General features: G+C 45.0%; 1 protein-coding gene across 5 annotated transcripts in view; it reads left to right on the forward strand.

Annotated features, from left to right (window-relative positions):
- The window catches only part of LOC309720535 (signal-induced proliferation-associated 1-like protein 2), a 79,353-nt gene extending 63,665 nt beyond the window's left edge, over positions 1-15,688 (forward strand). For 2 of the 5 annotated variants that reach the window (XM_082557546.1, XM_082557547.1), the window contains exons 15-22: positions 2,537-2,809; positions 3,882-3,935; positions 6,064-6,202; positions 9,232-9,451; positions 10,752-10,883; positions 13,049-13,166; positions 13,310-13,385; positions 13,824-15,688. In XM_082557546.1, the coding sequence (XP_082413672.1) occupies positions 2,537-2,809; positions 3,882-3,935; positions 6,064-6,202; positions 9,232-9,451; positions 10,752-10,883; positions 13,049-13,166; positions 13,310-13,385; positions 13,824-13,970 (1,159 nt within the window). In that variant the 3' untranslated portion in view covers positions 13,971-15,688. The remainder of the gene's footprint in view (positions 1-2,536; positions 2,810-3,881; positions 3,936-6,063; positions 6,203-9,231; positions 9,452-10,751; positions 10,884-13,048; positions 13,167-13,309; positions 13,386-13,823) is intronic. The other 3 variants (XM_082557549.1, XM_082557548.1, XM_082557550.1) reach the window with 3 other exon arrangements.
- Positions 15,689-16,411: the final 723 nt, after the last annotated feature.

The following is a 16,411-nucleotide window of genomic DNA, read 5'->3' on the forward strand; positions in this document are numbered from 1 at the left end:
CTTTAAATGGAAGTTGTTGAGTATGCAGCGCTGAACCTTGCCTTAACTGTTATTAGATCTCAAACAAATTTAGCACTTAAGTGAGATTTTTGGATGCTTGTCTTAAAATGTGCTTTCTAAATCCATCATGAAAAACACAGAGCGTCTGATAGACTTCAAGGATTCATGCTCCGCAGCGCTGAAGTTGTTCTGGAGCATGAACACCTTCCTAGCAGGCTTTAACGCTTTCCCCCATAAAGACGACATTTGATGACCTTTTCACACCGCCGTGCATACCAATAAAGATGTGGTTTTATGACCATTAGAGTAGTTTCTGGGTTTTCCCAATAGTAGCTACATAAGCAGAGACTACCCTCAGTAACTCCTGATGCAAACAGTCATTTTGTTCTATAAGCAGGCCTGAAATATGACCTAAAACCTCTCAGTCCAGAAGCTCCTAGTAGGCTTTCAAGGGGTAAAAAGTTTACAGTCAATTACAGCACTCTGTTTTTCTTTGCTGTGGTCAAATAGTTTTTCCTGGTGTGGCTTAGTTCCATCTTTTGGGGTCATTGATTTGCCTTTGTGAACTTTCAAACACCCCCTTTTTTTAAATGGCTCTCGGCAAAATCCACTATATTCCACCACGTAGATGTTTTCAGGCCCACTATCTGTTGAACACATGCAGAGACAAACACGTGCACAAAAGGAAGGTTTCTGGCTGTTAGCTGACCTTTTCACCCAGCCGTGCCCCCTCTCTGCTGACACACAGTCTGGATCATCCAGTTGTGCTGAAAGCTCCTGGTTGGTGTTGCTGTCAGGCCGAGGCAACATCAGGAGGCTCATCACACTATCCTTTAAGTCCTCCTTACCTGACCTGGGACCATCTGGGAAAGAGAAATGGTGTCATTGAAGGTCGGCCCTGAAGCCACTCAGTCTGTCTGTATGAAGCAGCACGGGTGACCATTTGTTGATGTCATATAGGATTATGGTCCCCCAGTCTGTTGAGATCATTGACCTGTTTGGGGGTATGAAGAAGTAACCGTGCCAGGATATCACTCAGAAATGAGAAAAGAGCCCATGCCATCACCTTGACTGCTCTGATGCTTCCCACCTTTTATGTAATGGTCTTTGACACCCGAGTGTCATCTGAGCAAACAGTGAAGCAGCAGGAGCACATTTGCAGGGTGTGGCACAGATGGGCATGAATATGGAAAAGCAGTGTGTTGTGCCTCCAGCCAAAGCGAGCTCTCATGTCTTTAGGGTGTTTTAGAAGAATGTTTGAGTAGCAAAACCCTAACGTCTTTTATGGACCTAAATCTGAGGTCCATCTCTGCAGCTAATAGATGAATCCTAATTAGGCAAAAACAAAAAAAACAGACACACACACAAACGATTCACTTTCATATTAATTATGGAAATAATGAAGGACGCTGTAGCAGATGTGAGACTGTGTATGGAGAGGGGGAGTGCTTAAATGTGAAAGGCCAATGGAAGATAAAGGAGCAAAGAAAGCAAAGCAAGGCAGCGTTCATTACCTGATGCATGGCTCATTTTCACATCACTGCAGAGTGTGACATCGCCATCCTTTATCATCTTGCTTATTATTTGGATAGAGGCAAAGCATTTACACATTCGAGGAATCACATAAAGTAAAGTGATATAAAAACACCATTCAGTCGAGATGAATGCTGTACAGCTGTGTGTATTTGACCTTTTGATCATAACTTCAAGGGTCACCTTCCCCAGTTAACAAAAATAATAGTATTTTCCTCGTGGCATGCAGTTATTTTATTTTGTGTTTGCTCGTAAGTAAGCCTGTAAATCAGCCTAAGGCACAGCATTGTAAATAAGCAGAAAATGCCTCCAGTGATTTGAGTGCACTGACCCTTTAATGTGTTTTGTCAGTTGATATTTGACTAAATACTGAAAGGACAAAGTTCAGGGGGAATATTCACATGACAAACTGCAGCCGAATCCTCTTCCAGTGTAGGTTGAAGGGCAATTTGATGTTTTTAGATTAAAAGGGGGCTTATTGCCCTCATGAACAGCTCCATATTTTTTAGGAAACTACGCAAGTATCTTTGCGTGATTCACATGATTCAAAATATTCATAATCAGTACTTATCTTATATCGGGCCTTAGTGCCTTTTAAATTGATCCTCTGTCTGAGCTGTTTGAACTCCTCCCTCTGTAAAAGCCAAAGTCTTCCTTCCTTTCTCTGTTGCCCCACAGAAACACAGTTTGAGCCTACATGTGTTCACCCTTGTAACAGGATACAAATGACAGAGAATAAGGAAAAGCGTAGCGACCCCGGCAGCATGGAGACCATTCATAAACCATTTTCCGTTTAAAGAAGTCATCCTAATAGGTCGTTTCTTTACGTCTGACATGTTTCTAGCACCATTTCTATTGCTAATGCTTGTTTATGTTTTTGTTATGATTTTGCCTCTTTTTGTTTCTCTGTTTTTAAATTCATTCATTTTGTGGTCACTTTTGAGTTATGTTATGCCTTTTTTTTTGTTTTCTGTTTCTTTTTTTCTTTCTGCTGTTTGATCAGTGGCTCACACCACTCTGGCAGTCCCCTGGCCCGTGGTGCCAGATACTGTATGTCTGCTGACTCCTCCAAGGTGTACACCATCCCCCAGACCAGCAGCTCAGGGCCAGAGCTGGTACAGGGGTCCGGGCTTGGGCCCGGCTCAGAGGCTTGTGGACAGGCACGCACACAGTCCAGTTGCAAATTCACAGTGGGCGCGAAGGCGACTGATGATGATGATGATGATGATGATGCCGCCCACAGCACTGAGGAACCTCCCAACATTTCAGAGTGTGGGTGAGTGTATGTGAGGGTGAAAGCAAGAAGAGCATGTGTGAGAACATCAGCAAATGTGCAAAAAAACTACAAAAACAAAGAGGTTTCAGCTCACGTGCTTCACAGCGATTTTATCACTAGCTAGTAGGCACATTTAAATAAAACACCCTTTAATCGCGCTCTTGTCAGCACATTTTTCTCCGTCTTACTGCTGCATCTCCACCTCAAACCCAACGCCACGATCAGCCTACACAGAGTGGCCTTGATTGAAGCAGACAGCCACAAAATAAATAAGCTCAGTGAAGCTGCGGACATAATACACTTGGCACATGTCACTTACGGTTTATGATCGCTCCCGTGAAGCCGCGTCCCTGTGGATCGCCAGGCTCGACCATCTCTGCTGGGAGCCAAGCATCAAGACACACACAGGAACACGCACGCAGTCGCACATGTAGTCTGAGGACGCCCATCTGCACAATAGCCTGTATCGCACAGAAGAGGAATGTATGCAATCCTCAGTCTGTGTGAGCAGTGATGACTGACTGTATCTGTCGGGTGATTAAATGGTTTTGCTGTAGAGAACAGAGAGCCATTGATGGTGAAAGCGAAACAGCTTTTACGGTGTGAGTGTAGCTGTGTGTGTGTGTCTGTCTGTGTGCACTGATTTGGAGGATGTTTGCGAGCGGGGCGTGTTTTGCAAGAGAGAGTGTGAGATTTTGCCCTGGAAGGAACCCCGTGCTCCAGCTCCCAAGTAATTTCATTTAGGCTGTGAAATTTGCTACTTACGGTTGTGTGATTGATCGCATGCACTGAAGTCATCTTCTGCCGACTTATGAAAAAGCTCCGTAATTCAGTTTACCCACCCCATTGTTTGTTTATATATTCCTACCGTTTTATTTCATCTTACATAACAGCGCCTCGTGATAAATGGCCTAATATTACTCACAGATATTGTCCTAACATAATGAAGTTTCTCTTTCCCCCCAATTCTAAAAAGTTTTCTCATTTGTTCTAACGCTGTGTGTGAGGCTGGATGTGTAACGGTGCTTCTAACCGTGGGCTCTTTCTTTCTTGCTTCTGCTTCTTGTTTCAGAGGAGCGGAAAGCTTGTTAACCTTCCTTCTCACAATGCTGTCTGAGCGTTCAAGGTACACAGTTAAGAGTGAACCCTGTGGTCCTGATCTGACACCGCCTGCTTACCCCGCACACTGCCCCGCCCTCTTTGTACCCCCACTCCTCCGGTGTCAAGTGCTGGTTCTGCCTTGTGGACCATGCTCAAAGTGGACAGCAACCAGCTGTGCATGAGTGACTGTGACATTTCCACTACAGATTCATACTGCTGTGTACTGTCCATCTAATATCTTCTCAGTCTCTCTGCTTAAATCTCTATTAGAAGTTTAATTTTAATAACCACAACCAAAGCTATCATCACAATTGCTTCCCTTTGGTTATGTTTCGTCTGGGACAGAGTATTCCCAGCTTTATACATGCATATTATAGCTATGACTCCACCTCACATTATCTGAAGGCCAATAGAAACACTTTTCTATCTGCGATTAAACTATTTGCTTCTCTATGAGTGCTGTGAACCATTTCTGCTACATTTTAGCTCGGCATATTAGCCAGCTAACCTATGAGCGTGGAGAAATATTTGAGTCAGTCCAGATACTGGAAGGCATGGTGGTGTGGCGGTTAGCAGCGTCACCTCACATCAAGAATGAGGCCCTGCGTTCAAATCCAGAGCAAACTCTTAAATAGCTGTAGGTGTAAAAATTGTCATTCTCTCTGTTAGCGGAGCGACAGACTAGCGCCCTGCCCAGGTTGTGTACCCTGTGTACCCCATGACAACCTCACATTGGCATGACAGACAATGAATTGAATGGTTGGATGGCTGGTTACATTATGTGTGGGGTCCTTAAAATTTTTCTCCACTGTTAAGAGTCTTTAGCCCAAAAGAAAAACAAAGAATCTTGTGTACCACTGCATCTATGGCTTGTCCATGATAGGAGAAACGAAAGAAGGCATCACAATATTAAGCATCAAACAGCTATTAACACTTATACTTCCTTCTCTTTTGGATCTCTCTGCTGTTTCTAACTGGACTAAGTCTAAAATAATTTTATCATCTTTTTCACAAGCTCTCAGACTTTGTATTAAAAACAGGTGGATGAAAACGTACATTCTTTCTTTTTCACTGCCCCTTGAGAAGTTAATTATATACTGTAGGCATTTAACAGATGCCAGTGCACAGCAGAGTAATATTTAACTCCAAAGATGAGGGCTTTAATGTTGTTCCAGTTTTCTCATAATTATGGCTCAATTACTTCAGGCGAAAATGGACAGGTCAAGGTAGAGTGGGAAAACAGAGGACTTTTTGCTGCAGTTTTTGGCATCAAACAACGAGTGTACAAAATTCAGTTAACTGCACTTGTTTTTCTGCCAAACACAATAGAGCAAACACGGTACATATATTTAGGAACTGTTCTCCGTGTTGCCAAAAGCTTAATACAGTGCGGCTCTCAGCAACAGTGTCTGGAGGTAGCCGTCATAACTAGGCTGTCCCATCGTCTAACCATCTAGCGAATCTCCCTGCGGCCACCTAACAGCCTGCCAACAGCACTCAGTGTGTCAAGCTCAGGCTGCTCACTTAAAGCAGAGGTCTCACAGCCACATGACTTCACCAGCCTGGTCGGGCACATCTTCCGTGCCCTGTAACCTCTCCCGTAAACTCTCCACACCCTCAGAATCATTTAAATGTTCTCAGAAAAAACCCTGCTGACAACCACACTGCTAACAAAACATGTCACCTCTTGTGGGTCCTTCTCCAGCCCTGTCTAACAGCTCTCATGTCTCCCTCTGTTGTTGTTGTTGTTGTGAACACTCCTTTAGTTGGTGCTTTCCGCTTGTTTCTGGAAGTCATTTCTGTCCCAAACCCTTGTTTTCCCTTCTACCTCTCACAGTGCTTGGCTGGATTTTATTTGCAGCCTGTGTAATCATGGTTTTGGCACAGTGATGTGGAACAGGGTAAGATTTGGAAATAAGTTCCCTCCCTTGGTCCTTTTCCATCCCCGTTATCCTGCATTCACCTGACTAGCATGGAGCAGGGAAGCGCCTGATGTTGGCATGATAAGACGGATCCCTGTCCCTGTTCTCTAAGTAGCTGGGATTACCTCTGAACCCAAGCTGTGATGGCTCCAAGGCTGCCCCCCTTGGGATGTATTTTGTGTGACCCTAGTGATGAGCCATGCTCTTCTTTGCCCTCTGTGTCATCTACAGGCAGTTGTACGCACAAGAGGCCGCATGCCGGCTCCAGGCCACTGAGCGGGATGGAAAATCTCTGCAGAGACTCTCGAAAGAGGAATACGTTAAAATGATGCTGCCCGACAGCCCGCCAGGAGAAGACAGGAGTCGCAAGGTGAGGGCATTAATGAAACCCTAACCTCTAATTTATCATTATTATGATGTCCTGTGTAATATGCAAATAAATGTCACTTCACAATTCTGTTATTATACTGACACGATGTATCTACAAAAACCTCAGACTTCCTCCTTTTGAATAAATCCAGTGCAGAACCAGACCTGAAAATCTCTTGCTGGGAATCCAGTGAAAGCAGGACAAACATATGCTGGCACTGCTGATAGGATTCCTCCCTCTCACTCTCTCTCTGGACACAGGACCCTTTCAGTCACCACTGACTGGCACAGTGTTTGGTTAATTTAATTTCTAACAAGGGGCTGAGTTTACTCAGTCGGGATGTCATGGATTAAAGGCAGGAAGTTCCAGAGAGCACATCGATGTTTGATGTTTCTGGGTCCTGCAGTCTCTATTAATTGCATCTCGAGTTCCCTGCACCATCCCCCCCATCCATTATCTACCAGGAAGGGACTCTGGAGATGTACAAATGGGTTATTCTTGGATGCTGCTCAATTCTAATACAAATGCACTTCAGTTCCCCGGAGAAGACGGGCATGTCCTCTGTCACAGACAGGCCTCGTCCCTAACACGAAGCAGCAGTCCACTGATTCGTTTGTCTTGCCTCCAACCATCGAGCTTATGGTTTACAAAATCTGGCGCTTGCAAGACAACTAGGCAGCGTCAGCACCTGTCTCAAATGAAAGCATGCGTGTTGAGCTTGTTTGGATACACATAATATTGATGTAACTTTGCTTCCCACGAATAAAGAAAGTAGCCAGTACAAAGGTGCACTGATTGTCAGATTCACCGAGCAACAGGACCTCTGCTGTCACACTCTCCTGTCAGATTCGGTGTGATAATGTAGTGCGCGGAGCAACAATCTGGGAGGGCACGGGGGCCAGGCACTCCAAAGCATATACACATATGTTCCCAATAAACACATACTGTTCTTTTCTGGGAGCAGCTTCACTGTGTTTTCAGTCATCAGCTGGCACATAAAGTCATCAAATCACAGTAATTATATGGTGCTGGAAACACGGTTGGTTTATTTCTAATTCTTATATAAAACAGTCTGAACTGATGATTTGTCAGTTAATGAAACAGATTCTATAGTAAAGGTTAACGCATGTGTCATTTCCGGTACTCGCCCGTGGCCTTTGTTTGTGTGGCTGAGCAGGTGCAGACAGATTTTCCTTGCCAGCCACAGTGTCCGCTGGGACGACCTTCTATGGACAGGCAGACCATTGTGTGGCTGACGTAAAGGAAAGGCCGTTCACAGCTTATTTGCCCACAGTGTTCCTCTTTTGAACCTCCTGTGGGAAAGAAAGAAGAACGATCTGAAAAGGTGGTTGTCCAACACATCCTCCCGAGTGGCACGTCATTGGGTCTTTGTTTGGTGCGGGCAGCGAAGGAAAAAAAAAAAAAAGTCGGGAAAATCAGGAAAATCTAGGTGGATGTGCCACTGCTGCTTTGACTGATAAGAGTGTTGCTGCTCTACAAAAGAATTCAAAGCCCGTACAGCCCCGAAGCAGGCTGAGACTGTTGCCAGCTGAGGTGGATTTAGGCATACTATAATAGTCAATAATCTTGCAGGTTTTATTAATACAGTATTTTCTCCAAATGTGCACAGCAGGTACAGTTAACCAGTGCCAGGATGTGTTCAGAGAGCTTGTTTTGATGTACTAAATAGATTGCTTTATAAAGAAAAACATTAAGCCCAATTGGAATTGCTTTCATTTGCCGTGACTCCATTTATGGGTGCTCTAAATCTGCGCTCTTATGCTTTATATAGGATCAGCAAATCCTGTTTTAAAGTTGTTTTGATGAGCGAGAGCCTCGGGAGTCTAATCTTGTAAAGTTGGGTGGGAAAACTTGCAATAAGAGACAACCTTGTCAAGCTAAAGCCTCTGAGGTGGTCTTTAGAGGCAGTAGATGTGCATTGCTTTGAATTCCTGTATATATTTCTCACTTTAAAGACAGACAAGATGTTTGTTAAATTCTCACCGTGGGATTTGTCTTTGAAATGGAGATGGCTGGGTGTTGGCTTTGCGGGTTTACTAGTCTAGTGTAGGTTACAGCTGGGAAGCAAGGGGAGACGTTTACCCATCTGGCCAAATGCTCCGCATATCATTTGTGGCTACTTTTGATGTCACTGCTGCTGCATTTATGTTAGCTGAACAGCAACATAACGGATGGGATCTGGCTTTGTGGTTTTCTGGGTTTAAAGAGGAGATGCTCTGTCAAAACTGTGGCCAGCTGTAACACAGTGGTGTCTTTGCAGTGATATCCCATGTAATTCTCTCTCCAAAAGACATCCCCTCAGGGTGATGCTACTTTTCAAGCCCTAACAGCTTTTATAATTGTTTATTCTGACCTCATGCTCTCTTTGATCACAGCATGCATCGTTCTGATTTGGCCCCTGCTTGTCTCTGCTATATGAGCTCTCTAATTGCACTATTATACCAAAATACTGGAAGGCAGGCAAACTTCAGATGTGCAGACAAACACAAGACAGAATATTGTTTTATACTTGCTTTTTTGTTTAAGTTAAATTACCCACAATTATCCTTGTAATTGTCCAGATGTCAGTCTCACACATGTATACGACACTGTGGTTAGTTCACCCAGTTGTCTGTATCCTCCTCACCATCTTAAAGACTTCTCGACTGCCTCCTCATGTTTTTTTCCTTTCCGTCTCGCTTTGTGAAACCTGCACTCTGCTTTAGCATTAAACTCAGCGACTACTTGTTGCCACAGTGCAGTGGCTTCTGTCACCACCTCCTCCAGCCCTGTTATTCCCCGTCTTCCAGACGTTCTCCAGCTGTGCTCAATCCAACTGCATTTTCCTGAACGCATAGACTGTAAATGATTCCTGCCACCTCTCCCCCGGATGTTCCCCGTTTAGCCCACCCAGTCGCCCAATCGTGTATGCCTCCTGTGCCGAGGAAAGGCAGAGCATGGGGAATGTGCATCTAGGATTGTTTTCTTTGTTATGAGTAATGCTTGACAAATTGTTCTGATCTTCTCAGGTATCAGCAGTGGACAGCTTGTCCCCCAGACGCTCGCTGTACCGAACGCTGTCCGACGAGAGCGTGTCCAGTAACCGGAAAGGCTCGTCGTACGCCAGCTCGCACAGCTCCATGCTGGACCAAGCCATGCCTAACGACATCCTATTCAGCACCACCCCACCTTACCACAGCACGCTGCCGCCTCGCATGATCCACAACCAGGGCGCGTCCAACCTGCGGAGTAAGTACACCAACGAAACGCTCGACGGGCCGGCTCGCTGAAAAAACACACAAACAGAAGACAGGAAGGCTAATACACACTTTTCTCAGTGACGCTGCTGGATTATCAATCCTCTTCTCTGGCACCGGATAAGAGCCAGGATATCGAGACTCGTTCAAAGAGCCACTTGAGTCCTTGCTGATATCATAAGCACAACTGGTACACACTCCAGCAGCACTCCTCAATATAGTCATCTAATTGGAAATGGGTGAGGCTGCTCACTACTTGCAAGGGACCTGCCGCTCCGTCTGCATTAAGCAGACACCTGTCACTGCTGGCTAATATTCCCTGCTCCACTGTCTCCCAGCATCCACTGAATATGTATTAGCGATGAGAGGTGTGACGTCCTGCCTGCTGCTTTAGGATCTCTGACATGAACATGCCTATTTTTCCATGAGGAATGTCACAATGTCTGTCATACATAATGTTTCATTCACTCATCAGTCCCTGCCAGCCACCCCTCTCTGTCCCTCCTGTCTCATTTTCGTACCATCCCTTTTCCATCTCCCGCTGCTGTCCTTAGATAGAAAATGGCTTTTGGAAAGATGGTTTTTTTCTCTTCGGCCTCTTCTGCCTGTCAGTCTGATGGATTCCTGATTGTTTTGAAGGGTAGTTGAGAGCACAGGCTCTCCCTTTCCCGTACTGAAGCAGCCCCAATTTGGTAAACAGTGAATTACTCAAGCTCCAAGACGCTGGGTAAATTGAAAGGAGAGTGTCAGCGTCACCTCAAGCTCTTTGTGTCTCTTCTCTGCTTCTCCACTCATGCTTTTCTAAATGCCTCTCTGCAGAGTGGGAGCTTGTTTATTGCATTCTCTGTCTTTCAGGGCTGAGGGGGGGCAGGAGGGACAGAGGGGAGGGAAAGGAGTTATTGATTGAAACATGAAGACATTCACTTAGACAAGTGGTTTATCGCCCCTAAGACAGCGACTCGCGAGTGCCACACAGAGAAGGTGGTTTTAATGTGACTCTTGCCTATCATGCTGTTACACAAATCCAGAACTTGGCTTTTCAAAAGGTTCCCAACCTGCTGGAGGATTTCGCCAGATGAGCGAATATAGATTAGGCGTTTGGCAGGAGTTAGGCTAGACAAAAGCCATCCCGCTTCAAATTGTCTCTCTGGCTTCCCCCCCCCTCACGTCCCCCTCCCCATTCCTTTCCCCTAACCCCTTTTGTCTGATGCAAACTGATGGGTGACTCAACGATTAGCCCTAAACTCAGGCCAGGCCTAGACACTGATCGGCGTGCCTGCCTGTCTCTGCAGATGAGTTTTGGTTCTCTGACGGCTCCTTGGCGGACAGGTCCAAGTTCAGCGACCCGGGCCTCATGCCCCTCCCTGACACTGCCTCTGGGCTGGACTGGTCTCACCTGGTTGATGCAGCACGAGCCTTCGAAGGTAACCAGCCTGGATGAAGCTGCTGGCACCTTGTGTAATCCACTTCTACTCCCCACCCCCTCCTCCTGGCTGCTTAGCATGTGTGACTGTGTGTTTTGTAATCTGCAAGTGCCCGCTTGCTTGAATGTGCAGATTTGTGTGAGCTATGTGTTTTCTTCTAGTTGCTCCTAAGTGCTTCCGGAGCTTACTTTTGGGAATCCTCCTGCTTTTTGCACCTCTACCCCAGGCCCCTTTGCAATTTCCTATTAAGAACAAAGCCATCATTTCTCAGCACTGACATGGAGCTAATCTTCCCACCATAAGGCCAGCAAGTCATCATTCGGGTTTTCAGAGTGTTGCTGCTTTTCTGTTATGGTTAAGGTTTCGTTTGTTAAGTTTGGGATGATTTATGCTCCCCTCTTGACCACCAGGTCCGAATGTGATCTTCTGAAAGAAACAGACTTTTCCATTTCGGGGGGTTTGTTGGTATTCAGCTCTGGGACGAGAAATTTAGATATGAAGCTTTCATGTAGACTTATAGGTTGTCTTCCTGTCAAAAACTTAAAGCTGATTATTCCCCCCCCCCCCCAATCGTACATTTAAACCACTCATTTGCATCGTAATCTCTTTTCTAATTTAAATACCTTTTTTGGACCAGTCTCATGCCGGTGTATTTCCCATTTATCACAGACCTGCGCACATGCCATGAGTATTTTTTTTTTCTTTTTTTCCACCTTGACCCTGGACCAGTGAGCAGGCAACATAGCATGTAATCATTTGTTTGTCATAATTAACGAAGTCTTTTGTGGAGATTCTCCTTTGATGCATTTCTTGCCGCACGGCCCGCAGTCTTGTCATTTAACGAGAGACGAATCAGCAGAGTTGATGCACAGTCTGAGTGGCAGCGGCGAGGCAGTTGTCACGGCAGCCGCGCTGGCCCAGAAAAAACGCTGTGTAAACCAGGGGCCTTGTTGCCGAGCAGAAAGTGGCTCGGGGCTGCCATTGTGTCATGTATGTTTAACCAGCTTTGTTTAGAGCCAGTGGGGAAAGAGGCTGGCTTAGATGTAAAGCATTCACGACATTCATAACCCTTAGTCATGTGGATCCTGAGAGACGGCTCATTTTTATGATGCAAAAAGACAGTTTGGATTGGCTTGCACTATATAAAAAAAACAAACAAACTGAAAAAATTAAAACTACTGTGCTCTCTTTGACTTTTGCAAGAAGCAGCAGATGGAAGTGAAAATAGGCTTTTTTTTTTTTTTTTTTGTAGATTTGAACAACAAAGCATGTTGGTGCAGTCGCTGAATGCTTTCGCATGCAGTGTGCAGCATAGATTCTCTTCTCTGTAATCTGTCTTTCTGTCCAGTAAGTATGAACCCCGGCTCACGCAAAAACGGCAAGCTGCTTTTCTGCACTTGTCTCCGCTTTTCCTAGAAGTCTTTAATCTTTCTGATGCAGCCATCGAATATGAAGGAAGATGTTCATTCATATGCAAATGAAGACTTGCTCTCCCGTCCCTGACTCATCTGAAAAACCAACTTTGGGCTCGGCCAGCTTTTGTCTTCGAGTGGATTAGCTTTCATTTGGGGGCTAAATTAATGGAAGGGTTTCCTTAATCTTTTTCTATGAATATGCAGAACCACCCCCCACCCCCACCCCATCTTTAGCCTCAGATAAGGGCTTGAGAAAGACAGGTTTCTAAAGAAACAAGCATTAGGCCTTAAAACTGAGCAGGCCCCAAGGGTAACATGCCAAGTTTGGGTTTTCCATGGAGCTTTGACAAAGCTTAAGGGCCTGATATGGTAAAACAAGCATGACTGGTGTCCTACAGCTCCCTGGGATCCAGCCCATTATGAGCCAAACAGCTGTCAGAGGAAACTTGGAGGGGTGAGGGCACTGGAGCAACACCCCAGGGACTGACTTTATCTGTAGTAGTCTAGAAATGCTCTGTTTACTACCTTGTTCCCTGCTGTCCGGTTATAGATCTCTCAGCAAAGCAGGACTGCTTTTGCAAGTGCACTAAACCAGAGCCATCCATTCATACAAGCCATGAATGAATCGTCCCATCCACTTGGGAATGCGTGTGCAAGTGTGTTTATCTGTTCTGTTTTAGTTTAACAGATTTCCTGTTTTCGATGTCAAAGGCAGATCATGACCCATTACTTCACCTGTTCTTTTCCCAGACCAGCGCGTGGCGTCCTTCTGCACCATGACTGACATGCAGCGGGTCGAGGCTCTGCAGATCTCGAGAGAGCTGACCAGACGGGTGGTGGAGGCGGAAGGAGCGGCGCTGGGAGCAGAGTAAGCTTCACTGACACACACACACACACACACACACAAGAACTAAGTGAATATTGACTGTTAGCTAAACTGTCATTATTGTTTCATTTCGTGTAAATAAATGACTCTTGGCACCGTCCTCTTCTGTGTTACCCCACAAACAGCTCCCCCTCCACACTCACTGGCAAAGTCAACCAGTTAGAGGTGATCCTGAGGCAGCTGCAGCACGACCTCAGAAAGGTGAGTCCGCGTCATCCTTTTGTCGATTATGTTTTTGTCACCTTGGTGCGCTCCTTTCGCACATTAGCAAACGACACATGTCGGTGTCCCACAGCTCAGATGAACAGACACTGAGTAATGCGTGCCCCGAGGTCTGTGTAATACAAACTCATCCACTTAATTCAATATCCCGCTTCCTTTTCTTATTGTGTCCCAGCCCAACGTTTCCCCACCTACACTAATGTGCTTAAAATGGAGAGAGGAAATGCGCTTTTATCAGAACAGAGGAAGGGCTGCTTTGCCATGTTAATGCCTCCCATTTACACCACGCTGACGAAAGACGGATGTTCTTGTAATAGCGGGGCTTTTATCAGCCTCTTTTGTATCCATTTATTTTTTGCCTCATGTGTTTCGCGTTGATTGCGTGTGTTCACGTGTGTGTGTGTGCCCTGTTTTCAGGAGAAAGAGGATAAGGCGATGCTACAGGAAGAGGTGCAGCACCTGAGACAGGACAACATGCGACTGCAGGAGGAGAGCCAGACCGCAGCGGCGCAGCTCAGGAAGTTCACAGAGTGGTTCTTTCACACCATCGACAAGAAACCCTAAGACACAGAGCGAGGGAGGGAGAGAGAAAGCATGATGGCCTTTATTCCTCACGGGCACCCACTCTACTCCTACTTAAGACTCCCAGATGATCTACAGGCAAACAAACTATAAAACAAACCATTACCAGCTCCCAAGAGTAATCAAGACGCTTTCAAACAACCCCATGTTTTGGAGACTATCGTGCAGTCCTGGGTGAGAAACCTGAAACCCCGATCTGGACTTTTACTTTTGGGATCGTCCTCTGTCTGAAGCGCAGGGTCGTGTCTGATTTAACTGGTGAACGAGGCTCTTGGGGAAACACCACCCCCACCTCCATCTCCAGCACTAAAGAGGAATCAAGAAAGACGACCCAGGGCCCCGCCTGTCCACGGGATCTTCTTACAGTAGAGGAATGTAAAGCTCATTTACTGTAGTGAACATATAATCTACCTAGCTACGTATGTCGCATCGGTCTACTGTACTGTATACTCAGCCGTACTGTATCATACTGCACACACTGTCACACAGCTGTTTCTGTGCCGGCCGTCACGGACACAGGAAAGTATAGAGGGGCGAGGCGAGAGGGAGGAGGGGAGGAATGTACTGGACATAATGAAGTGGTACTTACTGTCTGCTTGCACCAAGAGGAATCCACATGTGGCGCTCTTGAAACGTACGGCGGGGAGGGGGGGAAATGAATGTAGCTCAACTGAGATCTTTTTTCTTTCTTTCTTCTCCTGCTTTCTGGTTTCCAAAGTCGCAAAAGTTTTGAGGTTTGCTGTTTTTCAGACTTTTTGTTTCTTTGTTTTTGTTTTGTTTCTGATGAATTCCACATTTTCCTTTCCTCTGTGTTGTAATGTAGGGTCACATGGCAGTAATTTTGATGTTTTAAAGGTGCTTTTCCCTACGCACATTTGTCACTAGTTTCCCTTCACTGTCACAATGTCCTAGCAATAACAAAGTGGTAGTTACAAAACTGTGTTTTGTTTTGGTTTTTTTATTTAAATTTTTTGTTTTTTAATAAAAGAAGTTACCACAAGCGTGAAGAGTTCCTGTCGAGTCGCAGTTGTATTTGACGTGTATTTATGAAACGAGGAAGAGACTGTGCCTAAAACTCTTGGTTGTCGGTGGATTGTTTCTCTTTGCTTTTAGTCCTTTTTGTAAACACACGCCTTGTCTGTGGCTCACTGATAGAAAAAAAAAAAATGTGTGTGTGTCAGAGAGAGAGAGGTTATGTGAGTGTGTGTGTGTGTGTGTAGTTTATCACAGGAAAATGTGTTCTTATGCAGTGGTTTCTAGAGCATTAGAGCAAGCGCCAGTGAACCACACTTACAATGCCAAATGTGTTTATTTTCTGTACATACCTGCCACAGAAGTGTCTTGTATTTAACACTATTATTTAAGCTTATTTAACCTAAAGTTGTTTATTTTATTAAAGGTATTTGTTTTGTTTTTTGTTTTTTCTCCACTAAGGAGAGATGAAGCTCTGTGTATGTTGTAAAGTGTGTAGCTTGCCGGGGCAAAAAAAAAAAGAAAAACAACAACAAAACTATATATTTAAATATATAAATGATGATTTTGGAGATTCCAACATTTGGATGCTGCTAGATTAACAGTTTGCTGGTTTGTATGCTTTTAAAAACTGTCTCTCTCCATGAACTGTCTCATCCCTGGTGAGACATTGGGCGCTTTTTTTGTTTGTTTTTGTTTTTTTTAAATAAATGTAGTTGTAAAAATAAGTCTTTTGTGCTTCGTCAGTCTTTCTTCTCCCAGCCTCGGTACCAAAGCAGCGATTTGAGTTTTTTCAGTCTGGTTCACTGCTACTGCTGTTTGAAGTCTGTTTCAAAGAAATGGTTTCAGGAAATAAGAGAAACTTATTCAGCCTCTTGCCAGGGGTTAGATGAGAAGATGCATGCCACCTATTTACAGTCAAAGAAAGTTGTCACACGACTCTCTGCAGTCCTGTGAAAAGCTAAACACACTGCATGACTCAGTAGTTTGCTGCCAAAGGTGCTTCTACAACAACGTGAAGTGCTCATTCTGTATGCTCGCCTGTATGACTGATGGAAGTCGCTTCAGTTCACTGAGGTTTACAGGCAGTCATGTATGCACAGCTCTCTTAAAGTCCCACCACAGCATTTCAGTCAGACTCTGGTTGGACTTCGACTAGGCCGTGCAACACCTTGATTATATTTTCTTTTTGTTTAGCCACTCTCCTGTACCTTTAGTGGTGTGCTTGGGATGATTGTGTAGAATAATTTGGTATACAGAGGAGTTTGTGGTCGACTCAATGATCGTAATGTGCATCAGTCCTGTAGCTGCAAAGTGAGTCCAAATCATCATCTTTCTACCACCATGCTTGACAGTTGGTATGAGGTGTTTTTACTGATTTGCTGCATTTGGTTTTTCCCAAACGTGGTGCTGTGCCGACATCTCTAGTTTGGTCTCGTCTGTCCAAAGGT

Source organism: Aulonocara stuartgranti, assembly GCF_965226115.1.
Source record: "Aulonocara stuartgranti genome assembly, chromosome: 13".
Lineage (NCBI taxonomy): Eukaryota > Metazoa > Chordata > Actinopteri > Cichliformes > Cichlidae > Aulonocara > Aulonocara stuartgranti.